Here is a 26,251-nt window from a genome sequence, read left to right as displayed (position 1 = left end):
GCCTCATGTTCACAAGCCCTAGTCCTCATGGGGGACTTCATCCACCCCGATAACTGTTGGAAGGACAACACAGCAGGGCATAAACAGTCCAGGAGGTTCCTGGAATGCATTGATGACAACTTACTTCTCCAAATGATAGAGGAGCCAACAAGGAGAGGTGCTATGCTGGACCTTGTTCTCACCAACAAGGAGGGGCTGGTGGGGAGTGTGAAGCTCAAGGGCAGCCTTAGCTGTAGCAACCATGAAATGGTGGAATTCAAGATCCTTTAGGCAGAGAGGAGGGTGCACAGCAAGCTTGCTACCCTGGACTTGGGGCCTGGAGCATAAGTCTTATGAGGAGCGGCTGAGGGAGCTGGGGTTGTTTAGTCTGGAGAAGAGGAGGCTGAGGGGAAACCTTGTTGCTCTCTACAACTACCTGAAAGGAGGTTGTAGTGAGGTGAGTGCTGGTCTCTTCTGTCAGGTGGCTGGTGATAGGATGAGAAGAAATGACCTCAAGTTGTGGCAGGGGAGATTTAGATTGGATATTAGGAAAAATTTCTTTACTGAAAGTGTTTTCAGGCATTGAAACAGGCTGCCCAGGGAAGTGGTTGAGTGACCATCCCTGGAGGTATTCAAAAAACATGTAGACAGGGCACTTCGGGATGTGGTTTAGTGGGCATGGTTGGCAGTTGGACTCGATCTTAAGTGTCTTTTCCAACCTAAACGATTCTATGACCAGGAGAGCAGACTTTGGCCTCTTCAGGGATCTGCTTAGTAGAGTACCACGGGATAAAGCCCTGGAGGGAAGAGGGGCCACAAAAAAGATGATTAATAATCAAGGAACCCCTCCTCCAAGCTCAGGAGCAATGCATTCCAACAAAGAGGAAGTCAGGCAAAAACGCCAGGAGGCCTGCATGGATGAACAAGGAGCTCCTGGACAAACTCACACAAAGGGGAAGCCTATAGAGGGTGGAAGCAAGGACAGGTAGCCTGGGAGGAATACAGAGAAATTGTCCGAGCAGCCAGAGATCAGGTTAGGAAAGCTAAAGCCCTGATAGAATGTTCAGCTTGGAGAAGAGAAGGCTCTGGTGAGACCTTGTGGTAGCCTTCCAGTAACTAAAAGGGGCCTACAAGAAAGCCAGGGAGGGACTTTTTACAAGGGCATGTAGTGATAGGACAAGGGGTAATGGCTTTAAACTGAAAGAAGGTATATTCAGACTAGGTATAAGGAAGAAGTTCTTCACCGCAAGGGTGGTGAGACACTGGAACAGGTTGCGCACAGAGGTTGTGGATGCCCCATCCCTGGTGTCCCTGCCCATAGCAGGGGGGTTGGAACTAGATGATCTTTAAGGTCCCTTCCAATGCAAACCATTCTATGATTCATTCTATGATTCTGGTGATAAGGGTTGATTCCCAAACGTGCAGTACACGAGTGCAGGAAGCCTATTAGAATAGATTTGACCTACTTTTTTTCAGGAAAGTGCTCTAAATTATCAGCTTCTCAGTCTAGACTTATTCAGTGAATCCTATTGACAGTGTTGACCTTAAAAGTTAACAAAAAATTTGTTAAAGCAGAGATGAGCAGTCATTGTTCCTCTTGCTCTGAATATACAAATGTTTTATACAGAGTAGAACAACTTCAGTTGTGATCATTATCTGCTCTTTGGAAAACTTGAAGCCCAGGTGTAATAGTGGCCAGTGGTCCCAGCCACAGTTCTTTCCTGGAGGACCGAATCTTGGGGGTAGATCATAGAGGGGGACTGACACTGATCCCACTGACTCCCGTTGATGGAGTGAGATTGGGAAGAGAGTGCACCTAAGGTCTGGGAAGCCTGACAATTTCTTGTGGTGGGTTAACCCTGGCTGGATGCCAGGTGCCCACCAAAGCTGTTCTATCACTCCCCCTCCTCAACTGGACAGGGGAGAGAAAATATAACAAAGAGCTTGTGGGTCGAGATAAGGACAGGAGAGATCACTCACCAATTACCATCACGGGCAAAACAGACTCAGCTTGGGGAAAATTAACTCAATTTATTACAAATCAACCAGAGTAGGGTAATGAGAAATAAAGCCAAATCTTAAAACACCTTCCCCCCACCTCTCCCTTCTTCCCAGGCACAACTTCACTCCCAGATTCTCTACCAAGCCCCCCCAGCAGCACAGGGGAACAGGGATGGGGTTTACGGTCAGTTCATCACATGTTATTTTCTGCTGCTTCATCCTCCTCAGGAGCAGGACTCCTCACACTCTTCCCCTGTTCCAGCGTGGGGTCCCTTCCACAGGAGACGGTCCTCCACAAACTTCTCCAACATGGGTCCTTCCCACGGGCTGCAGTTCTTCACGAACTGCTTCAGCATGGGTCCTTTCCATGGCGTGTAGTCCTTCAGGAGCACACTGCTCCAGTGTGGGTCCCCCACGGGGTCACAAGTCCTGCCAGAAAACCTGCTCCGTGGGCTCCTCTCTCCACAGATCCCACAGGTCCTGCCAGGAGCCTGCTGCAGCGTGGGCTTCCCACGGGGTCACAGCCTCCTTTGGGCACCCACCTGCTCTGGCGTGGGGTCCTCCCCGGGCTGCAGGTGGAGATCTGCTCCACCGTGGACCTCCCTGGGCTGCAGGGGGACAGCCTGCCTCACCATGGTCTTCACCACGGGCCACAGGGGAATCTCTGCTCTGGTGCCTGGAGCACCTCCTCCCCCTCCTTCTTCACTGACCTTGGTGTCTGCAGGGTTGTTTCTCTTACATGTTCTCACTCCTCTCTCCGGCTGCCATTTCCTGTCTGTCCCAACTTTTTTTCCCTTCTTAAAAACGTTATCACAGAGGTGTTACCACTGTCACTGATTGGCTCTGCCTTGGCCACCAGCAGGTCCGTCTTAGAGCCGGCTGGCATTGGCTCTCTTGAACACAGGGGAAGCTTCCAGCAGCTTCTTACAGAAGCCACTCCTCTAGTCCCCCTGCTACAAAAACCTTGCCACACAAAGCCAATACATTTCTGAAGCTCATTCTCCTAAAATTAGGAATTTGTCTTGCTGAGCAGTCCTTACTTTGATCAAGCATCGTAAGTTAGGAATTTGTCTTGCTGAGCAGTCCTTACTTTGATCAAGCATCGTAAGATGACCCCATGTTGCCTCATTGATTTGGACACTTGCTACTGTGCTGGGAGGTAGTACCGCTAACCTGCATTCCAGCAAATTACCAAATGGAAGCTCATTCATAAGAAGTGAGACACTGTCAGCAGGAGAAAATGAGAGCATCTGTCCATCCACATGATACTTTAATGTGCACTCAGGATTTAAAGCATCATATTTGAATGCTGTTTCTTATACACAGATTACATTTTGATGACCAAAATAATCCTGCTGCAGCGAAGAGCCACATGGAAGTTGAAAATTTGGAAGGACCTCAGACTGGGAGAGATGAGCAGATTGTTCCTGTGCAAGGAACAGTACATATTGCTACGTCTTCTGTACGGAAAGAGAAGTCTCTCTCTTCGGTCGTCTTAGCAGCTGTAGCAACAGGAATGTTTGGTAAAAGGTTTGTTTTGAGGCTTAATGTGGAACATAATTTGCTAGTAAAATAACCCAGTCCTAAGTATTGGAGCAACATTCTTTTACCTATAATGATGGTCTGGGAGAATATTTTGGGATAGTCCAACATTACTGAAAAATGCCACTTGAGAAGGGCTTTGAATAGTTGTTTCAAAGTTTTGTGCTGTTAGGATTTAACAGTGCTGCTGCTTTTGTCTGCCAGTAAAATAGTATGTAGCTGTTGAGTAGTGTTTCAGATTGAGGCTGACATGTTTTGATAGGTAAGTTGGAAGATTTAGGAAAACCTTATGTGATTCTGAAGTTAGCAGTGATCAAGCAGTCTTTTTCAGAGCTAATATGGAGCTGACTGGTATTTAACCAGGAAGATGACTATCCAGCATCTGAGAAATAATGAGGTATGAATATGAGGCCAAAGCAAGGAGAAGCAGGCCTTGTCCTATTTTTGGAAGCTAAAGGGCAAAGAATTATGAACTTTGTAATAATTGTTCTGAGGAATGTCCTCTAGTGTGTTTAGGTATTCTGGAGTCACCACTAGATTTGCAAGATTGAAAGTCAATTCCGCCCCCCCGCCCCCCCCCCAAACGATGTGAATACTTTGTCCCTCCTTTCTTTAGGTGTTCAGCTTCAATGTCACCGCTGTTACCTCTTCCTGTGAAAGATCAAGATATAGAAATAGAAAATGAATGTGAATTCTTAATTGATGAATCAGATGGTGTACCTTTTAGTTCTTTTTCAATACCCCATAAGAACAAACAATCAAAAAAAGATGGCTCTGCAATTCCTGTTTCTAAATCTCAGTCTTCTGAAAAGGAGAAGACAGAGAGTAAGAAAGGCAAGAACAGAAAAGTACAGCTTGAAGCACTTACTACACAGAAAATGGATGATTTGGATGTCAGAGTACATGACTTCAAAGGAACATCAGGAACAGATCCAGTCTCTAACAGTGAAGGAAAGGTCCTTAAGTCTCAAAGGCAAAAGAGTACTCATATGGGTAAGTTATTTAATAGGTGTTCAGACTTCTCCTTCCAGGTCATATTACTGAATTTTTTTGTGGTGGTTTATTGGGAAATATGGATAATGTACATGAGAGACATTAATGGATTCCTAATTGATGTTTCAGTTGCACAGTTAGGTTTGGGTGTATATAAGGCAGTTTGGGACAGTGTCTTCACTTCCCCCTCCCCTCCCCCCAGCCCTTCCTGTTAGGACATTAAAAATTAAGTTAGCAGTGTTGCCTTTTCTTATGAGCAAAGAAGGTAGGTACCCACAAGTGTTTGCCCCTCTCTGTAGAAAGGAGGTTAAGGTGTGTGCTTTGAACTGGAGGGGATCAGTTTTTAGGAATTATTTGAGAAGAGTTTTGTAGCAGGTAGCACTGAAAACTGGAAAGCAGATTGAATGTAACATTTCTGCCTTTTTTTTTTTCTGCTAGGAAATACTGGAAGTACACCAAAAATTCTGTTTTGAATTTTTTCGTATACTACAGATCAGAGAAAGCCTTCTTTTAACCATCAGGGAAAAATCTGGTTTTGTGCTACTTTTTTTTTTTTTCTTGATTCCTTGGTTTATTTTTATATTTTCAGATGTCAACATATATCTTCAGGTTTAATGAGAAAAGATATTAATATCTAAGTGTTTTGTGTATTGACAGGAAAGGCTAAAAAGCATGCACTTAGGCAAGGCTCTTCAAACCAGAAAAAGGACACGTCCGGGAAACCAGAAGGCAAAGAACTGGTGTTGTCATGGTCTAGATTGGAAACAGAAGCATCTGATGCAGAACAACATAAAACAAGGGTGATGCCAAGTGATGATTTGCCTATGCCCTCAGCTGGGCATCAGCAAGAGTGGACTCTGTCTCCAAAAAAGAATCTCAAGTCTTCCAAAGATGTGCAGTCGGCTTCAAAAGCTTCTCAGCGATTAGTTCACAAGAAACAAACTGCTAAGCAGAAGCTTCCAGAAATATCTAAGAGACTGGCAGAAAGTCCGAGGAAGAAGCTTAAAAAATCTGACAAGAAAAGTAGTAATAAAAAGCCTCAGTTACAAAGAGAGGGGAGTTCTGACAGTGAACCTGATGAAGAAGAGCTTGAACGAGAGCCCGTAAAATTGAATGAAGTGTTTACCTCGCCTCTGCATCAGAAATTACAGACTTCTGTGATTCACGAGTTGGCTAAGTTTGAAACACCTGAAAATGCATTGCACACATTGGATTCACTTTGTGGTGCAAATAACAAGACTCCTGTAAAAGCACTACAGCATCTCATAGACAGTGTGAAGAATGCTGAAAAGAAACAATTGTCAGCTAAGTCTTCAGGGAAGATGCTCAAAAAGATGCATTACAGAGCCAGTAAAGGTGTTTGCTCAAACCCTGAGGACACTGAGTCTCAAATGGATTCTGACAGCTTTTCTGTACAGGACACGGCAAGAAAAAAACAGAAGTTATCAGATGTGAAAATAAAGAGTAACAAAAGAAAACGTAACATGCAACATGGACTGCGGTAAGATTTGTATGTTATTCCTTACAAGTGTGGTGTAACTTGGTAGATAATTAAACACATCTTGTTAACTTTTAAGCAGTAATGGCCTAATTGAACTATGTGACAGTTTCAGACTGGTTGAATAGCTAATAAAGAAACCAAGTGGTGTAATCAACATCCTGTTCTCAAAGGTGCGTGCCAAGTCTAGTGTCTGCTTCTACATAAGGAAACTTGTGCTGGGATTTTTAAAGTCGTCTTTTGTGACTTGTGTAGCAGATCCAGTTTAAAAACAAAAAAAAAAAAAAAAAAAAGAAGAAAAAAAAAGTCACATATGAGCACACAACCCCACCACCCATAGAATAACTTCACTGTCAGGTTTGTTGCTTCGTTTATAAATTGAGAAAATACAGTGTTTAATTCTTCAGCTATATTTATTTTTTGTGGAAGTAACTTTACTAATGATTGGTAATCAAAAGAGGAAGTTTCTTTAACCAGTCTAATTGAGTTTTTAATTGCTGTTCCTTGCATTGCTTTTTAAAATTTTTTTTAAAAAATGTCTTTTTTTATGGTTCTGTTCAGTACATAAAATTATTGACCTACAGATTCCTTTCAGTAAGTAAAATTGACAACAATAAATGTGATGGTAATTTTTTCTTTTCTAGAGATTACGTTGCACCTGAGAAGGCTACAAGTTGTGAAAGGTAATTTCCTGAGTTGTCTGTAAATTTTGCATTTAATCCCACTTCTGCTCCACTGAGACAGAACAGCTCTTTGGTACTACTACTGTGTTCTGTGTTCCGTGTTCTACTAGCAAAGAACCTAATAGAAAAAGGATCGCGATTCATGCCTGAGGTGTTTAAATACCATGCTAATACATAATACAGTTAATAAACTAATAAAATTCTCCTTCCTGTCATGAATAAGGGGTCATAGTAAGTTTCTTGCCTTTGGGGATTTTTTTCCTTTGAGGCTTCCTTCCACATTAGTGTGTGATTTTTGAACAGAAATACCAGTGCTACTAGAACTAGGAACAACTGTACTAATAAAGTTGCTGCTAAATAGGGTATAGAACTGTATCTACAATCCAAACTTTTGTTTGTGCACAATAGATATGCACACATCTTCTTCATGGGATGGGAATTTAATAACAAAGCACACAGGAGTGGCCGTCTGTGAATTGATTAAATTGTTATGTTGTAATTCTACTGAAAAATTTTATAATGAGCCTACTGCTGAATTAATTGGACAAATTTATAGTGTAGGTTTGCTAATCCAGCACTGAAATGCATCTTTTAGAGTTCAAGTGGATCACAGTTGAACTTCATTGGCACAGTAAAAGCAGTGAAGCACAGCGACAGATGGGGGAAGGAGGAAAGGTTAGGGGTACTAATGCTAAGGCTGTACGAGAAGTCTTGTTAGAAGTGATTTGATTGCTAGAGAATCTCTGGTAGAGTTACATACATGTTAATTAATGTCATTTTATGACAGAATACGTATTACAAATTACAATTGCAAACTATTTTACTGTCCTTCCCTTACAGTATGCAAAACATTTCTTTAAAGTACTTCTATAATCATGGTCTATGGAAAATTGTTTGAAAGGTAATGCTACAAAGGAGAGGAGAAGGTCTCTTTCTTCTGGAATGGAGAAAAAAGAAAAAAGAAGTCACAAGATTTTTTAGCAAACCTGTTTAGAGAGAAGGTGTGAACACTAGTTTGTCTGCCTGATGACCAAGTAGAGGAGAAATTAATGAATTTCAGACCTATGGTTCCTAACTAGCAGTCATTTTCTTCAGTGTCTAATTGGTACAGACAGATGTTTAGAAGGAAAAAAACCCCACCCCACATGATCTGAAAAAACACCTTAAATTTACTATTCTCGGTGGTGTTGTAATGTTCCTTTGACATTTAATGTATTCAAGCAGGTGTATTTTTTTTTCCTTTGAAGTGGGCCTGCTCTAGAACATGGTGATAGATCTGCTTCCAGAGTTAAGTCTTGGGAACAGGATACTACATCTTCAGGTAATGTTTAAAGTTGCTATTTTCTTGCATTTTATGTATAAGCTTCTTATAAGCTGTAATTGATGGTACAGTAATTTCTGTTGTATTCTGATTGTCCAGAATAAGAAATGCAGATTATATTGGCTGTAGTCACTTTTCTGCCCAAGTAGGTGATACACTATGCCAGCTGTACATTGTGTTAGCTTTGGAAGGACAAGCACTACATTGTTTGGCATCAAGCCTACCAGGATAAAGTTACCCTTCCAAAATACTTTGAACAAATTTTTTAGCCTTGGTTTGTACCAGTCTGGTGTGTTGCCATGTGATGGTACTATATACGATCACTTCAGGCCACCCTAGACCAAATTGTGCAGCCTCATGGAATTGTGGCCTGTTTGCCTAAAAATATTTTGGTTTTAAGTTTCCCTACACAAGTTGCACATATTGTCATAATGAATATGAGCCCTGGGGATAGATGGTCTTTTCGTTAGTGTTGTAGAGCCAATTGTGAATGTTGTTAGTTCATGCAATGCTTTCTTCAGAGACCTAAGTGTTGTTGGTGTTCTGATAAGAAGTTTGTTCTAAAGTTAAGCTTGGGTGGTATAAAGCTGAATGATCTTGCACTTTGATCAATAAAATTATATGTATAGTTATGTTTACTTGAATGTATAGCTTTCCTGAAATTTTCAAGCTTACACTGTTTAAAAACTAACTACATATACTGGTTTTCTACATCGGGTTTCATATGCGTTTAAAGGAAAAAATGTTAGTGGAAACAGTAATATTGGGACTTCTGCTTGTATTACCTTTTGATTGCTTCTAGTGGATATATTGAATAAAAGTCACATATAGTAAATGCCTATAGTGGTTGTTTTTTGAATGTATTTTCAGGTAATTCTGAAGACTTGAATTACCAAGTGAAAAATCTGTTGTCAGACAGCATAGCAAGGCGTAAAATAGGTAAGATTATTTTAAAATATATTAATGTAAGTGCACAAATGCAAATGTATTTCCAGCTTGATGTAAACTTTGCTGAAGGAGATGCAAGAAGACACCTGGAAATGGGTTCATATGTTAGTAAGTATTTACAGATAAGGCTTGTTAGTTCTTCAGGTATTACAACCATGCTCTAATTTTGAAGTTACTTTTAAAAACTTCTAGTGTTTCTTTTTTTATTACTATATCCAACAATAATATTTTTAACTGTTACATTTACATTTTTCATTTACTATTGAGTCAAGACACTGCTTACAGTTCAGTGAGAACAGTAAGAATTTGAATTAGTTTTGCACAGTGCAACTGAGGGTGCAAATAACCTGCCTTCTGTGGTGGTCTGAGTCTGGATAGAATGGAACAATGGGCACACAGCCGATTGTAGTCCCATACTAGTCTGTTTTTATTGTTCTTTATTCCCTTGATTATTATTTTATGCACAACACTATAGGTGTCTACCTTGAAAAACTATTTCAGCAAGTTTTTTCTTATTTACCATTTTTATTTCTGGCATTTAAATGTTCTTGACTAATTTGCTCTCAAGTCTTAAGGGGCTTTTATTCTTTCTTACAAACAGTAAACCATCGAATCTTATTATATTCATATATGGCAGCTTAGAAAAATTGAAAGTTGAGACTATGTAGTAGGTAAGTCTGAAGATAAATATCTGAGAAGTCTTGGAAATGTGTGGGGTTTTTGTCGGCAAGTGCTGCTCTTCTGGAGCTTGGAGATAGGACTTAAGAATCTGCAAGAGAAGGGGCTGCTTATGCAATCTCTGTTACTTTCCTCTTGCCATAACCAAGGCAGTGCCTTTTCACTGTTGCTAATGAAATCTCTCAGATTTAGACAGGGTTCTTAGTCTTTGTTGAGAGCTTAGTCTTCACAGTTGTAGCATGTTTGCTGCTCCTTGTGCTTGAGTCCCTAATTTCCATATCTCAGTGATTCACTAAGATATATAGAATGAAATCTAATGTAAAGTCAGCATGATGACTGTTTAAGAAAAAGGAGAGTGAAATACTGATGTATGCAAGAGAAAGCTTTTGGCCATACTTGATTCCTTTTTCCTGTCATGATAGCAATGTGATCTAAATATCATCTGGGAACTGGTGACCTCCTGATACGGAACAACAGGAAAGCATTTTTAATGTTTGCCATTTCTGAATTTTGCTTTCATACTTAATGTGAATGGTTTCATCCTTTAAATCAGTAATGCCTTCCAACACACCTAATGTTCGTCGGACAAAAAGGATACGTCTAAGACCTCTGGAATATTGGCGAGGCGAGCGTGTAAACTATACGATGAGGCCTTCAGGTATTAGTTCCAAAATACCTATTTGCTTTCTCCTGATAAAGCAGTAAAGAGAAATCTGTGGGTTGGTCTTGTGTCATGAAAGCTTTGAGATGCTTACTATTTAGTAATTTTTTTAAAAAGTAGATTATTTATGGTCTCCAGCTGTTCAGTCATCTTTCCGTGGAGTCTTTCTGTCCTGATACTCCTGTGTCGGTGAGGAATAGTATCAGCAGAGCATGTTAAGTACCCTTGCCTTAACTGTTGAGGGAAGAACAAAATGGTTTCTCTGTACTAGTAGGTTTATTACATCAAAGATTCTGTATGATATCAGAAAAAGAGAAAATCTACTGGATCATTCATTGGAGCATTTCTCTTTGTGTGGAGATTGTTCTCCAGAGCAAATACTATATTATTTTGTCCAGTCTCAGTGTTAAATTCCCTAAGTGATAGAATATATCTTGTTCTCAGGGACTTTTTTCTGACAATTCAGCATAATTTGGTCCTTTCCTAATTAGTCTGCTTGAAAATAGTATTTCTTTTGTCCCTAAAATTGATATTTTGTCTCAAAAATTGACTGTCATGTCAAGCCTTTCTAAAATGTTCTTTGACTGAAATATGGTCAGATTCTTTTTAAAAAGTCTCAGGTTGCCTTGCACACCAAAATACTTGATGTTGAAAAGCTTTTTGGTTTGTTCTGGCTTTCTGAAGCTATCTGAAAAATTCAGCATCAAGGAAATATATTCTCAGCTGAAATGCTTGTTGGTTGTGCAAGTCTGCATTCTTGTAAAATTATTATGAGTTAGTGAACTTTGTTTAAATTTCTTTTGTTTCAGGAACACTTGTGATTAGTGGAATAGTGTGTCCAGAAGCAGAACCTTGCAGGAAGGTTGAACGGAGGAAGGGCAATCACAAAAAGAGAAGGGATGAAACAAGTATGAACACAGACTTTTTTTTTCTTTTGATACTTAAAAAAAAATCTGTAGTCAAATACTCTATTTCTGTAAGATTTTTCTCCTGTAAAAACTTGATTCTCTCTCTCTGGGTGAAAATAATGTTATAATGAAATGTGTTAATGTGATCTGATGTGGAAAAACCTGTTCTTATTTTCTCTATAACAATGCTGTATAATGTCATTGTAAAAACTAATTTCTCAGTGTTAGAAAGGAAGAGATACAGGACATATCCACAAGTCTTGTGGTGCCTTTAAAGTAGGGGTTGAAGAAATTAAGCTGTACTTCTGTCCTTGTTCAGCTCATTGATTAATGATACTAATATGTTTAGTTTCATAATGCACAGTTAAGGTATAAAAACTTATGGTAATTTTACTGATGCCTGTTAGTATCACATCTGAAAAGGCAGCATATGGTGTCAATAGAGTTTTAAGCTATTGTAGGTTGAATACAAAAACATAACAAGGTAGGTGAAGAGAGAGCTTTAAGAACAGTGCATAAAATTGTTAGAAGTGGGCAATAAACCTGTGTTTAAACAAACAGGAACAGGAAGCTTTGCTAGAGCCTCTGTGGCCAGTAGATAATAAATACGTAGGTAGTGCTCAGAAAAGGGAGATAGAGTCAAAGTCCAAAAGCCAAATTATTTTTTCTGTGCTCTCTTTGGAAGATGTTTTGATCCTAAAGAACCTTTCTTTATAGGGACTGTCTAGACATTTTGTTTGTGACTGAAACATTTCTGTGTGAAGCTATAGAACAAATAAAACAAATGCTGACAAACCTATGCTAAAGGAATATGCAATATGGTACTGACACAGTTCTAAAACAAATCAGGGCTGAAATAATCATTAGAGAAATAAGGTAGAAAACAGCCAGTGTTGGTACAAATTTCTGATTTTCTAGGGTGTTGCATGTAAATTTTATTCCTTACCTCAAAAAGAAAGTAGTAGGACTAGAGAAGGTTCAGAGAAAGCTTGTCAAAAAAATGAAAAGACTTCTGGAGAAGAAGCAACTACATGGTGAAGGCTCCTCAGCCCTGAAGAGAGTACTACAAAGGTGTGAGAAAGACCTATAAAATCACTAGTGGTATGGAGAAGGGGAATGTAAATAAGTTGTGGTTGGTTTTGTTGTGTTTTTTTGTTTGTTTGTTTTTAAACAGAAGAACTAGAAGGTGTGGAAGGAAGATAGTGAGAGCTGGGTTTTTCAAACAAAATAAGGTGGCACTTCTCACTATGTGCTTGCTTCCCCAGAATACTGTGGATAAAAATATTTCTGTAGACTCAAGTCAAGAACTAGATAAATTCACAGAAAACTTAACTGTTAATAGCTCTAAATAAAGTGTGTGAGCTCCATGTTAGAGGTGGAAAGTATTTCATGGAAGTGCCATTACACTTTTAAAGCATTTCTGGGGATGGAAGGGGTACTTACTTTTGGCCATTGATTGGAGACGGGATCCTGGTCTAGATCAACCTTTGATCTAAGTACAGTTTCAGTACATGTTTCAGTACAAATCATTTGTAGTTCATGTAAAGCCGGGCTGGTAGTGACTGTTCATACTGTATCTTACAAGAATTATTGGTTGCTTTAGGTGCATTTCAACTGTCTTCTGGAAGTGATGGATTCCCTCTTTAACAGACCTTCATCCTGAAAGATAATCTTTCTAGCATCCTTGAATTTTAAGTGATGCATATAAGGACCATCAGCTGAGTAGAATTTCTAGGACAAATTCCTAAATTTTATTGATATGATAAAAATTCTGTGGTTATACCTATAGAGTTGTACCTGTTGCTGCTTCTTTTTATAGAGAGATGGTTATGTTAGAACAAAGCTATTTCAAACACAGTTACTTTCTACCTACCCCAGACTGTCTTGGTGTAAGAGTATTTAAGCAGCCATGAGTGCCTATAAAGTGCTATAGCTTGCCTTTAACATACTTGTTCTGACTGCATTTAAATAAATTTCCTGTGCACTGTGGAGCTAAACTTGTCTGCTTAAGAGAGTTCTGCAAGAGAGCTTTGGGTTATTTATTCTGTTGTGAACATTCTCCAGCATCTCTTTTCTATTTGAAAAGCGTAAGGTTGTCATCAACTCAGGCTATTTCCTTCTCTGGAAAAATCTTTTTTATTATCGAAATTGTTCTTTGATTTACAACTTACGGTGAGATTACTGTAATGGTATTTCTTGAGAAGAGGCAAATTGAACATGTGCTTATTCTTTTGAACACTTTATCTCTTAAGTCTCCTGATGCCCATCAGCAGTAGGTAAAAGAAAAAAATTTGTTCTTCATACTTCATAATGTATTTTATTTCCTCTGAGTATCTGTTGCTAGAAAAGCACTTCTCTTAAAATGCAGATACTTCTGAGTAAATACTGTCATTAATAGCATAGGATAAATAGTGGGCATTCCCCTGGAAAATTCTTTAGGATTTAGAGACCCTTTATCTATTACACACAGAAATAATTCCAATGAAAATTACATTTTCAAATAATTGCTATGGATGTTTTCCTTTTATTAAAATGTATTCAGTCACTTAGTAAAACAAATTTAAGTGCTTAATGTGTGAAATCTAAACTTGTGGAAAAGTTGTTAATTAAGTTTTTAAAATGTAGAGTGATTATTTTTCAGTTTTTGCTTTTTTTTTTTTTTTTTTTTTGTCTCTTCAGGAACTGAGATACCTGCAAATTTGGTTGACACCCTAGCTGATACTTCTAAGCCAACCATTGTAGTGGACCCAGTAACAAATGGGGAAGTACTTCTAGGTGGGTTGAGGGGGTGTGACCAAGGGCCTTTCTGAATTACATAGTAAGTGTTAGACCGATAAGAAAAAAAATTGGGCATGAAAAGGTGAGCTGTTGAAATATTCATTTTTCTTGTGGAGAAAGGAGACACAAAAAGTGTCCTGATTTTTCAGCTAAATATTGAGTCTAGCTCTTAGGGGTGTTGCACTGAAACAATATGTAATGCATATGATTTAATAAGTAGTTACTGAGCAAGTAACAAGACTAATCATGTATTAGCATTAATGTTAATCTCCTGGACTTTTTTTGTAGAATGTGTTAACACTGAAAGCAGTAACTCGTGCTTCTTCAAAGATGAGTCAATAGAAATATATAAAAATTTGAATACATCTTATTTTGCCACTGGTAGATTGATTTTGAAACCATTTAAAGAAAAGGGACACCAGTTTGTCTACATGGATACAATAGTAAGTATGCTTTTTTTCATTATTTTTATAAAACAGACTATGTAAACAGAAAATCATAGAATGGTCAGAAGTATCATACGAAGTTGACAGGTTTTTGGAGCTTTTTCCAGCTATAATGCAAATAAATACAGGAAACATTAATGAATCATTTCAGTTGTGAAATCAGTTATAACCAAAGAAACTTGCTAGGGGTACTTGGAATGCACATTACCCCGCTTTGCTTCCCATTAAATCTGTGCGTCCATGTATGCTTACTGTGTATCTTGCAGGCAAGGTAGAAGTATCAAATCAATAAAATTGCTGCCCCCCCCCTCCCCCCTTCGAAGCTGTGCATTTTATTTTTCAGCAGGGTGGGAAGAAGGGATTGCAGCTCTGCTAGCTTATTTGTTTCTTGATCTTTGTTACAACATGTATGCAAAACAAGGAGTATGTTTTCTTGGATAAGTTAAATGTTTGCAAAGGAAACACTGCTAATCTTGGAACCCCTTGGCTTTCATTAAGGCTTTCCATGTTATCCGTGGCAAAATTATTGTTACCTTACATAAGACGTCATATTATCTGACTACAGGAGACTTCTTCTATGTTCCAGCAGGTAAGTTCATGTGTTTAAAACCAATTTGTTGGAGATGGATGAGACTGAATTAGCATGCTAGGAAGCAAAACCAAGCTGAATGATGGGAGGAGTTAAGTTTGAGTAGAGAGTGGGAAAGTATAGGGTTATGAAGAAAGGAATGTCGCCCAACGCTGGATGGGGGTTGATGAGCTAACCTTTGAACGGGGTGATACAAACACTGCTTGCTTAAGTGAGTTGGCCTCAAAGTTTTTGATGACATACCAAGTTCGTGAATTTCTCTTGGTATTCTGGTTCTGTCCCTAGCTATAATGTTGGGGAAACTTCACAGACAGCTTAATATAGTGGTTGTTAGTATAATTGTTGTGGTCACCATCTGTTTGCTGGTTTTTCTACATAAAATTATGAAAATCCATTTGGATCTGGTCACCATATTTTACTCTTCATGCTTGATATATAGAAGGTGCAGAATGTCTCGTTCAACAGGTTGTAACTTCATGTGGGTTCTTGAGAATTTAGACAGCTCTGATTTTGCCCTTCTGAAATAAGTAGAATGAATTCCATATGTGAAGCTGTCCTTCAGTGGGTAAGACACTAGTCAGGAGACTTTGTAGTAGTTGTAAAGCAGGCTGTTCATGAAGCCATAGAGAGCTTTTGTACAGCTTTCTTGTGAAGAGTCTATATTAGAAAATGACAAGCTACCACTTGTTTTTCCATTAACTTTTCACCATGATGTCCTGATTGAACAATCATTGTTCAATTAATACTCAATGCTTTGAAGCTTTTTTTGTGTGTTTGTTTTAATCTTAAAAGTTTAGGGGTCTGCAGAGACAATTTTGTAGTTTGCTTTTTGGGAAAGCAGATTATACAATCTGCTGAAAGTTCTGTATGGCCATAAGGATCTATAGTTGCTTTCCATTCTTCCTTGCTGCTTTATGGCCTGTCTCTATGCCTGGATGGGCAACGCAATGGTTGTGCCAGGTGACCTCTTTGTAATTCATCAAGTGTGGCTGTATATGAACATTAGGACGTTGCTCATTCCCAACAGTCAGTGCCTTTTAGATGTTTCTATATTTGTGGTCATGTTAGTACGCAAATCCCAAGTGAAGATCTGCAGATAAGATTCCATGTGAAGTTTTTATTGAGATTTTTTGTAGGAATAAATTAAAATAAATTCAGTCACCTTAAAGTTGTATTGTGGGTTTTGAGAACTGAGAGCTCAAGCCTGTTACATTCTTTTCAGTAAAAATCTTCTCAGCAAAGATGCACTTTATTCTTACCCTAGGTTAAAATAATGACACTAGCTGTATTCCTTGTTATCTCTTTGAAATGCAATGATGTACCTGTAAGGGTGGCATCCTAGATTAGGGGCTAATATTCCTTCTGTTAAAGTATTTGAAATAAAAACACACTTGGCTGAAGACAGGACTTCAAAAATTGCTATTAGCTTCTAAAGAAAACCTTCTCTGTTTTTATTTGTAGGAAATGGATATAACATACGTAACCTTCTGAACGAAGAAAGTGTTCTTGTCTTCACACAACTCAAAAAAGACAATTTCTACAGAAAAGTTTGCTGAAACAGTTTTCAAGTTTTTGTATGTTTTGAAGTTCTTTTTACATACAGAAAGTGTTTGAGTGTGCCCAGCTTAACATTACAAATTAATACAGAGCAGCTGAAATCAATGTAAGAAGAGTTAAGAACAAAACCAAAAGAACCTCAGTAATTTGCTATCAAACTGAAAGAACATACTGAAGGGCCTCACTCTGCATCAGTTACTGTTCTTGTCGTCCAAAGACAGAAAGATAAAAGTGTAAAATTTGTGGGTAAAGCACATTGTTGTTCCAAATTGTATTTATATGCCTAATCTCCCTAAAGATGCTTAGCACTTGAAAGAATTTTGACATCTTCAGCTAACGTCTGAGAGTCTTAACGTCTGCCTGGTACAAACTGCTTAGAATAATCTCTATTTAAATATAAGACTGTGCTGTTCACGTTCCAGTAATTGTTGTCTAGGAGATGGGCTGCTGGAATGCTTGTGTGCAGGGGTCCAGCCTTCTTCTAATAAGTTAATGACAGGTGTTTCTTCCTTGTCTAGCAGAGGTATTAGTGCCTCAAATTCGAATTGTGAAATGGGAGCTCTTAGTAGGAGCTTATCGGTCCTATCTTTTGTATGGAAGCTATGGCTTGATTAGCTCTGAACATCGTGGATAGCTTTGTTTTTGTGTAACAGGGATAGGTCATTGTCAAGTGTATTACTTTAGTATCTCCTTTTGTTTCTGTTGCAGTGTTCCTTGATAATAATGAGGACCTTTGGAAAAACTAATTATAATGTATGGTCCAGAAGCCAAGTCTAGATAGCAGATGGTATACATAGCATTTGTCACCCAAGCTTTTCAAGGTTCCTTCTGGTTGAAGATAAGGATAAACTACAGCGATTCTGCTGGGTGCTTTCTCTCTATGGTCACTGCTGTTCTAGAAAATTGAATTGGAATTGTAAACTTTAAGGACTTGAGGATTGAGTATTGACTTTTTAAACAGTCTTGGGAACAACATCTTTATGCTATATCTAGAGTATACATTAAAGTAGGAGGACAATTGGCTTCCCTTAAGCTTTCAGCTGCCAGCTAACTTCATATGTCTGTGAAAGAGCTTGGACACCAAGATTACCATACCTCTGTGAAAGACCCTTTAGATTGGGGAATTCGAGGTAATATATATATTTTTTTTATCATCCTCCTTCAAGCAGTAGTTCCTATGATTAGTGCATATTTAGACTGACAGTGGAAATACATAGTAGAAGTTTTTTTGGCATCTTTGCATTCATGGCTAGGTCATGCTTAACTCTGAGAAGATGAAACAGAGGAACATGCTTATTGCCATTTAGTTTTTCTGTCTTGATACAACCTGTTTGCTGTCAAAGTTCAGACTGCACGGAACGACCTTTTTAAAAATATTTTTATTAGCCTCAACTTTTATAAGCAGTTTGAGTTAATAATAATAAAAAAAGTAATTTAGTTACAGCTGATAATAATTTGATATTGGCAGCTTTTCTAAATTTTGGGCATGGGTTGGTCTCTTCAAGGTCAGCAAGATTCTGTCCTTTCTGTGTTGGAGCCATACCAGCTACCAGATGGGCACACATGCTGTCTCCACTGCTTGAAGGGATCCCACCCTCTAAAATGTTTAGTTTGTAAGTCTTTCAACTCCTCAGGCCTGCAGAGGTCTGGAAGTTTGCCACTTGGAAAACAGTACAGGGCTAGCATTAGACCAAAAAGCCTCTGCTCCTAGCCCAAGCATCTTGTCTCCCAGTGGTCAGGGCATGGATGTGGACTCTGAGCCCAACAGCTCATTAGTTCCAGCTGAAAGTCGGAACAAGACCACTTTTCAGTTGTGTTAAAGGCCAGGGAGTTCAGAAGGAAGACAACCCAGCAAATTTTCTTCTGCATTACATGTTTTTGTAGATCAGGTAGCAGAAGGATACTTTGTTCAGGGGTTAGTGAACATGTATGGACAACGGAGCTCATGGCCCTAAAGGAAAGTATGGATGTATGTTGTGACAGAGCTCAAGGCAGAGAAGTGATACATTGCCCTTGTTGTATTGGGCACCAGTGTGTCTTCCCCCACTGCACTGTACTGCAACTTGGCAGCAAGGTTGAGTGGATTTTCTTTTGGGTCATAAGTAGATGATGAGAAATACGTAATCAGGAATGTGTGCAGACCTTTTCCTGACACAGGCTGGAAGGTAGCAGATGTTCAAGTGCAGGTTTGAGGTCAGCATGCCATGAATGCCTGTTTCTGTTTTCCTAATTCTGTGGCTGGGAGTGTTAACAGCATAGGGTGGATTTGGTAAAGCATGTAATTTTTTTAGGCTGGATGGTTTTCTTGCTTCCTGGCTAGTTGATTTCTTGAGAGAAATGTCCTGTATAGTCTGCAGAGAACATTTTGTAGTTGGACTACATGTTTTTAAATTTTTCGTTTAAGTAGCAAAATCAATTGTGCCAAGTGTGGCAATTAAGGATTTTGCTTTAGTTTAGCAACAATTCCACTATTTGTCACTAGATGGGGCTTCAAGCACAGCTGTTTGTCGTTGGCATCTATGTCCGGTAGGGTTTGGTTTTTGAAAGTAGGGAAGAAGAGTATGTTACAGACGGAGATAAATACAGCTGAATTCTGTTGCAAGGAGATGTAAATCAGTTTCTGTTAACGTTAGGACTTGGCACTGAAACATGCTAACAGAATGAACTTAGCAAGCATGTTGTACTAGTTGCAGCCACTTGTTCAAAGTTGTTTTTTAAAACAGTGCACAGAAAGAGTTGAGTTGAGCTAGGTTGTTCACTGTTTGGCTGGACTGCGTTTTAATTTTTTTTTCTTTGACTTGACACTTGTAAAAAAACTTGCTTCTGTGTCATTAGGCTGAATATAGTGTGAGGAGGTGCAGGAGAATGTTGAGTTCCAGGACTCCTACGGGTGCTGAGTTGTGCAGTGTGGCGAACAAGAATCGGTCGTTAGTCAGAAGAAGCAGCTATGTTTGACCACTACCTGGTCTTGCTTTGGCTCCTGTTTCCTATGTTTATGTGTACATCAGGCTACTACTAGTCATGGGTAACCTTTGGAGGTCTAATTTTTTCCTTTACCAAATGGGATACTGCAAAGAAAGAAAAAAGCCTTCTCTGAAATGTGAGAAGTTATCATTCTTCTTCCTGCATATGTGTGATTCTACTCTGAGTAGTTTTAATTTCCACTGACCACTGTGATAGTTTCACATAGATATGTAGCAAAATTATTTAGACTTGGTAAAATGCTAAAGTAATAGCCCATATAGAGAATGTTGTGGTCTGCAGATGAAACAGATATTCTTAGAGTTTCTGTAGTGTTATTTGCCTGTTGTAGCTTTTAAAACAGCTTTTAAATTATTTCATGGACTACAATGCCTTATATATTCAGCTCGGATGGCACAGCTTGTTGCTTACACCAGAGTATGGAACATCACCTCTAATAGTAGTAGTAGTAGTAGAGATCTGAGCCTGGTTTGTGCTAAGCTGGGCCAAAGTTGGTGGGCCAGTGTTGCCTGCTGTGGAGTGGAGTTGGGATTGTCGTTGTGAGAGACATAGCCTTTTCTGTTGCCTGTGTAGTACACAGGCTGTTCCTGGAGGATATCACTGGTTTAGTATATTAATTCATTGCTTTCTGTCAACGGTAATGGAGAGAACTGGAAGCAAAAGCTGAGTCACATATTTCATCAGGTTCATGTTAGCAGGTACATGTGTTCTATAGTAGGTGTTGTGGTAACAATTAGAGGTTTATTTTAAGGAACTTAATTGACAGTGGCCCACCACAATAAAAAGTCAGGTTTTTGAAGGCTTTGGCTCTCTTTGAAAAAAATTACTTTACTGGTTAGTAGGTTCTTTTGAAAATCCATCTTTTCATAGTTTCATTTGGTTAGAAAGCTGTTCCTGCTTTAATAAACAAAGCCTTTTTGCAGTTTAAAGCAGCAGCAGAATGGTTGCAAAACTGTCAGATATGTGTGCACATCCATATTCGTACAAGTTTGTAAACATAAAATAAGAGAATGTGAGCTGTGTAATTACAGAAAAATAAACAGCACCAATAAAACAACTTGTTGAGGCACATATACAATTTCTTCTATTTTTCAAGTACACAGCTGAATTGGTTATCTGCAGATGATTTTAAATTAACATTTGGGGAATGCAATAAACCTAAAGAGCTATTTCCTCATTTCATAATAGCTGAAAAGACATTTCAGCATGAAGGAGTATTTCTTAGATTTCTACTGATGTATAGACTCTGTTGCACAATGTCTTCTGTAATACAGGATTACTTTAAGTGGTGATTGATTGCAGATAATACATCTAACTGAAGAGTATGGAACATGCCTCTTTAATGATATTGACAGCTGTGGTAACTGAATATGTTAGTCTTTCCAAGCTGGTACGTTTCCTCTTCAGAATATCCTATCACTTCATGGCTGATCACAAATGTAGTCAGAAGAGACCTCGACGCCAAACGTTTCTCAGGTTGCATGGAAAAGCTTCATTTAGGATTTGACAACCAAAGTGATTCCTATGGTCGAGTTCTAAGATGAAAACAGTAGTTGATCATCAGTCAAAACAGCTGGCTGCAGATTATTAGGGAACAAATACCTTAAAAAGAGTGCCTGCAGAGCTGTCCTGTGTTCTTAAGCCCACCCACAAAGCTCCTGTTCTGGTTTGCTTCATTTAAACTCCTGTGCCCAAGTAAGGGCGCACAGAAAGGGTTGTAAAACCACATTTACTTTGCACTTCTTCTGTTGTCTTTTCTTGTTTGGAGCACAAGAAGGGCAATAATTGAAACAGGGAGCCCAAAGAAGCAGAGCATTTACTTTCTCAGTCTGACTGTTCAGTTGAGATGCAAATCTAAAAGTGCTCATAGAAAAACATATTAATGTCCTGAGTAAGATTTTCAACTTCTCTTTGGAGCTCAATAGGTAAGGACTTTAAAATTTTAAACCTGAAGAATGGCAGTACTATTGACAACTATTTAGGAAGTTTATTAAATGGGTATAATAGCTGTTAACACACATTATTTTATTTAGCTTATTACATTTTTTTGTGGTCATGGTGTTAGAAGTTGCCATTTCTTGTGTTTTCAGTAACAGTTGCTGAAATGAGAATTAAGATGGCAGATGCATGGTAACGCCATGTGGGTGTCTTCTGGAATCATTGTGCCGTAAAGAGGGAGAAAAAAGGAGTGATATGAGAGGTGTAAACATAATGAAGAGCTATAGTAGTGTCCAACGGTGGTGCGGACTGGCTTGTCTAGGTTGTACAAAGGGTTTTCAATGTAATTCAGTAACTCTTGGAGGAGCAGTATGTGACCCTTCCAATTGGTAAGGGAAACCTTTCCAGTGTTGGTGCCATGAGAACACATTTGTCTGTGCTAGTAACCTACACTCTTGTTTTGGGATTCTAGTAGTGCTATGATCACTTGTGTTGAAGACCATAAAGTCATGTTATCTAAAACTGCAGGATTCAGCTAATGAACATGATGTATAATCCACTGAGCAAGAGGCCTGAACTTACTGAATTTTATCCTTTCTTTATGTTATCACTTTTGTGTTGTAGTACAGAGGGGGAAATTACAAGAAATGAAAGTTAATTATGAAGAAGTTTTTTTCAAACACAATCTGAACTTGAAATTTTATTGCTGACAAAGAGGGGGCTCCCCTAGGACGCAGTAGCCTATATGCTGAAGAAACTAAGGACTTCTATATTTCAGTTAGTGCCGAGTCAGCTCTGAGGCTAATTAATCAAAACAAATTTACAATTAAGTTCAGGCAGGAAGACTAATTAAGTAGCCAGTTAAGAAAAAGTGCTGAAGGAGGGAGCAACCTTAAGGGGAAAGTATGAGACTCCCAGTATTGGCCCATGAAGGACAATTAAGTGATAATTGCAGATCTCTCTGACTTTTTTTTATGGCTGATTTTCTTCATATTAGCAAAAGCAGACATTTGCCTGTTAAGCAACTCAGCTTTACTGGGCACTCTTACGGTAATTCATAAGTAAAGCACAGAGGTGGCTGCAGGAATAAATTGGAACACAGCTGCCAGACTTGGAACAGTATTTTAGCTAGCGAAAAAGCCCCACTGTGTTTTAAAGACAAAGTAACTCTAAATGTTTGCTTTATTTGCTTCTTCATTTTGTGGCATACCGAGTCCATCTTAGCATCCTGTTTAACCTTTCAAACAAATTGCATTGACTGAATTATCTTACCAGAATTTAGAATAGCTTCGCTTCGTTCAGTTGCTAACCCTATTTAAGTTCACAGAAATCATTACCTTGTTATGAAATGGCTTCTGTTGCTTACACCTTGCACCCATGCTGCATGACATACTTGTGTTTCTTGATGGAAAAAAGAGGGGGGGAACTCTAACAGTAATATTGTTTTTACTGAAAATAATTTAGCTCCTCTTCTGAAGGACTCTTTAAGCTTGCAGAACTTGTCTCCGGTGAGATGCTGAGGGTTGCACCCCTCCTTGCCCATTTCCATGGAACTGTGATGCTGATGAAGTATGAAACCTGTCTTAATTAATTGGACACATGCATGGGCTAAGAATTTGCTTAAATGTCCATCTTTTTTTTTTTTTTTTTTTTGTGTGTGTGCACTTACCTGGAACTTGAATTATTTCAGAAATGGCAAAGAAGGGGCCTCCTCATGTATTAAGGTGTTGATAGTAATTTTCTTTTCTTCATGAAATTCTGTGTGCACATGCTGCCATGTTATGCGCTGTGTCCTGCTATGCACATTGCCATTCACCTGCCACTGTTTCAGCTCAGCTGCTGTATCAAGTTTCAATCTGCTCCTTCATTTTTTGTCTTGCTGCCTAATTTGTTGCCTTTTCTGGATGCGTTGCCCTTACCAAGGGTTTCTTTTTTGTCTTTGTGCTGCTTGCAAGGATTGTATCACTTTTTTCTAACTCAGTTGCAGGTTTCAGAGGTGTTCTTGTGCCTGAAGTTTCCTTTGCTACCTCTCCTTCAAGCTTTATACAGGGCCTGGCAAAGCTCCCAATATTCTCGCTCAGAGAAGTGACACAAAGCTTCCTTTGGCCCTCATTCTTTGTAAGACTTTTGTGTAGTTGTAATCCCAAGAAGGTCAGTTTAGGATGTCACTGGCAAGGCATTTGTTACCATCGTCATCTGCTGTTTTCCACGCTGCAGAAGCAGAACTGAGACTGCTGCACGCCCGCACGGTTGCCCTTGAGCCTCATCCATCTGTTGTAGGCTGGCTCTGCAGTGCCAAAAGAATCCATCCCAGCACGATTCCTCCTGGCCAGACTTATCCCAGAGCATTGTAGCATTGTGCTTCTTGCTCCTCTTGTAGCAGTAATTCAGCATGCTGGTGACTTCCTTTGCCTTGGCGCAATCTTGCTGTGGCTCTGCCATCACTTAGGCACCATGCCATACCCTGATTTTGCATTGGCAGGCTAGTCCAGGCATTTACCTGCTCTTACATCTTCATTCCTCTTGCCAGTGGGAATGCCATTTGACACCAGCTGGTTTTGGCACAGAGGTCTAGCATGGTAGTGCATGCCCATTGCTGCAGATACGGATGGGGATGCTTATGCCCTCTCACACCCCGTTGCTGCCTGACTTTTCTGGTAAATGCCGGGAGAAAATAATCTCCCTGTTTTTTGATGTTTCTGTGGTGTGTAAGGATGAGCCTGGACTGAATAAGGTGGAAGAGCTGGGTGGCCCTTCAGGATGACCTTCATACATTTCTCTTCAAGACAGAGCTGAGACCTGACCAAGCTCATTTGACATACCCTTCCATGTGGCACGGCTCTGTCCACACAGTTCAGAACCTGCCATCTCCATTCTACCCTACTTACTGCCTGTGGGTGGGAGTGTGTATTGGCAAAGTAGGTTAGAGCGTTTGTGTACTTGGTATCCTCGTTCTTATCATGAATTCAGTTTTTCTGAATCCAGGGCAACTGGCTCTAGGTGGTCCTGCTTGAGCAGGAGGTTTGGACCAGATGACTTTCAGAGGTCCCTTCCAACCTCAACCATTCTGTGGAATCAGACTCCCATGCTATGGAAGCTGCTCTCCTATAAATTTATTTCATGCTTGTGTTGGGAGGACCCTTCTGCTGTACATCTCAAGTGGAGGGCCTTTTCTGTGTCACACAGCAGGCTATGAATATGCCAGCTGTGGCAGAGTGTGGGGTGTGCCAGAGCGCTTGGCCACCGGTGAACAGCCAGTGTTTTCCCTTTCTCTACAGCGAAAGACAAAATGTGCATACTAAGTTGTGTTACAACTGTCAGCTTTAAGTTTCCCTTCTGGTCCTTGCTCTGAGGTGTTCCTCTGAGGGAGGCACATACCTGGGTTTGATGAGAAGTCCACTGATCAGTTTTGGGGAATTGGCTAACAATTTTCTGCATATGTACCCCAAAACATTTTAGTATAAGATATTTTGATAGTAGGCTGTTATTTTTCACTTGCAAGTCTTAACAGCAGTCTTCATTCGGTGTGCGGGCTTTAAACCAGCTCAAAAATTTGGCATCTTGTGCAGTCCAGGCTATCAAGTGGCTGCTTTTTCCATGTAACTCTACATCTGGAGTAATAGTCCTCAGCTGTCACTTGATGTGGTGAGTTGCATCAGATGTTATTCCCTCAGTTGGCAACAGTTTTAATTCTTGGACTTTTCCCTACTGTCAGCAGCTTTGTGTCACCTTTGGGACTGTAAATCATAGCTTGTGGACCATTTGTCTAAATGTGAGCTTAAGCGAATTAAAATACACACAAGATTTTTTATAAAAATAGAATGAAACTCACGCACACATTAACTACTGGTGTCTCATGGTCCTCCACAACATAAAACATTTCATATGAGAGATAGCGTAAGAAAGTACGTGCAGAACAAGTGTCAGTGTAACAGCCAGGTGTGGCTTTGATGACTCCAAACTTTGCACAGAGGAACGCATTTGTTAGAGACCACTGTTAGCTAAATTAGACTAATGTGCTCTTTTGAGCATAATTGAAATGATACTAATATTTGTATTGATTTGCCACTGGTGTAGGTGAATGCTCTGATGTCCTTGCCGCTGTGAGTACAATTTGCAGTTGTTCCACTTTACTGTCTAGTAACTCCCTAATATTGTAGCACAGTCAGATAGACCTTTTTTAAACTGTGTTAATTTGAACTGATTTCTATTCTTCCTATTATTTAGACCAAAAGCAAGAAGCACGTTGTTGGAGACGATAATTTTGGCCATAACTTTGCCTGCAAATTGAAGATCATCTAATACAAACGAGTTCTAAAGAACATTACCTACCATCCAACTAGAAATACAACCCAGTTTTAGGGGCATGTTGTTTCATTGACGTTAAAAGATCTTTCTGCAGTGTAAATTGTAAATACACGGTTTGTTACAAATTATTTTTTCTGTACATAAATATTAAATAATGCAAATCAGTTTTGAGTTCTTTGATTTCTAAATATTTTAAGAATTAATTTTCTAGTAGTCAGTGCGGTTTTGAAAATATAGGTAATTGCATGACTTTGACTTGTAAATATTTATAAATAATGTGAGTTACCTTGAGTGGCTTCAAGGATGTCACCAACAGTGACATTTTTCAACTGTTCTGTTGGAGTTGTTGAAATTGTTAAAAGGAGTTTCAAAGTAAAATATTTTTCATAAAATAGAATTATAGAATCATTTAGGTTGGAAAAGACAATTAAGATTAAGTCC

General features: G+C 39.2%; 1 protein-coding gene across 3 annotated transcripts in view; it reads left to right on the top strand.

Annotated features, from left to right (window-relative positions):
- Nucleotides 1–25,932, top strand: part of CENPC (centromere protein C) — a 32,413-nt gene extending 6,481 nt beyond the window's left edge. For 2 of the 3 annotated variants that reach the window (XM_049814756.1, XM_049814754.1), the window contains exons 7-19: nt 3,307–3,510; nt 4,139–4,515; nt 5,173–6,016; nt 6,658–6,696; nt 7,944–8,017; nt 8,888–8,956; nt 10,197–10,301; nt 11,114–11,212; nt 13,892–13,987; nt 14,279–14,433; nt 14,935–15,025; nt 16,487–16,599; nt 25,730–25,932. In XM_049814756.1, coding sequence (XP_049670713.1) covers nt 3,307–3,510; nt 4,139–4,515; nt 5,173–6,016; nt 6,658–6,696; nt 7,944–8,017; nt 8,888–8,956; nt 10,197–10,301; nt 11,114–11,212; nt 13,892–13,987; nt 14,279–14,433; nt 14,935–15,025; nt 16,487–16,581 — 2,248 coding nt within the window. In that variant the 3' untranslated portion in view covers nt 16,582–16,599; nt 25,730–25,932. Of the gene's footprint in view, nt 1–3,306; nt 3,511–4,138; nt 4,516–5,172; nt 6,017–6,657; nt 6,697–7,943; nt 8,018–8,887; nt 8,957–10,196; nt 10,302–11,113; nt 11,213–13,891; nt 13,988–14,278; nt 14,434–14,934; nt 15,026–16,486; nt 16,600–17,290; nt 17,717–25,729 lie in introns of those variants that run through there. The other variant, XM_049814755.1, reaches the window with a different exon arrangement.
- The last annotated feature ends 319 nt before the right edge of the window (nt 25,933–26,251 follow it).

The sequence above is a fragment of the Accipiter gentilis genome, chromosome 12, assembly GCF_929443795.1.
Source record: "Accipiter gentilis chromosome 12, bAccGen1.1, whole genome shotgun sequence".
Taxonomy (NCBI): domain Eukaryota; kingdom Metazoa; phylum Chordata; class Aves; order Accipitriformes; family Accipitridae; genus Astur; species Astur gentilis.
Note: the sequence above shows the minus strand (reverse complement) of the source record. Positions and strands in the feature narration are given on the sequence as shown.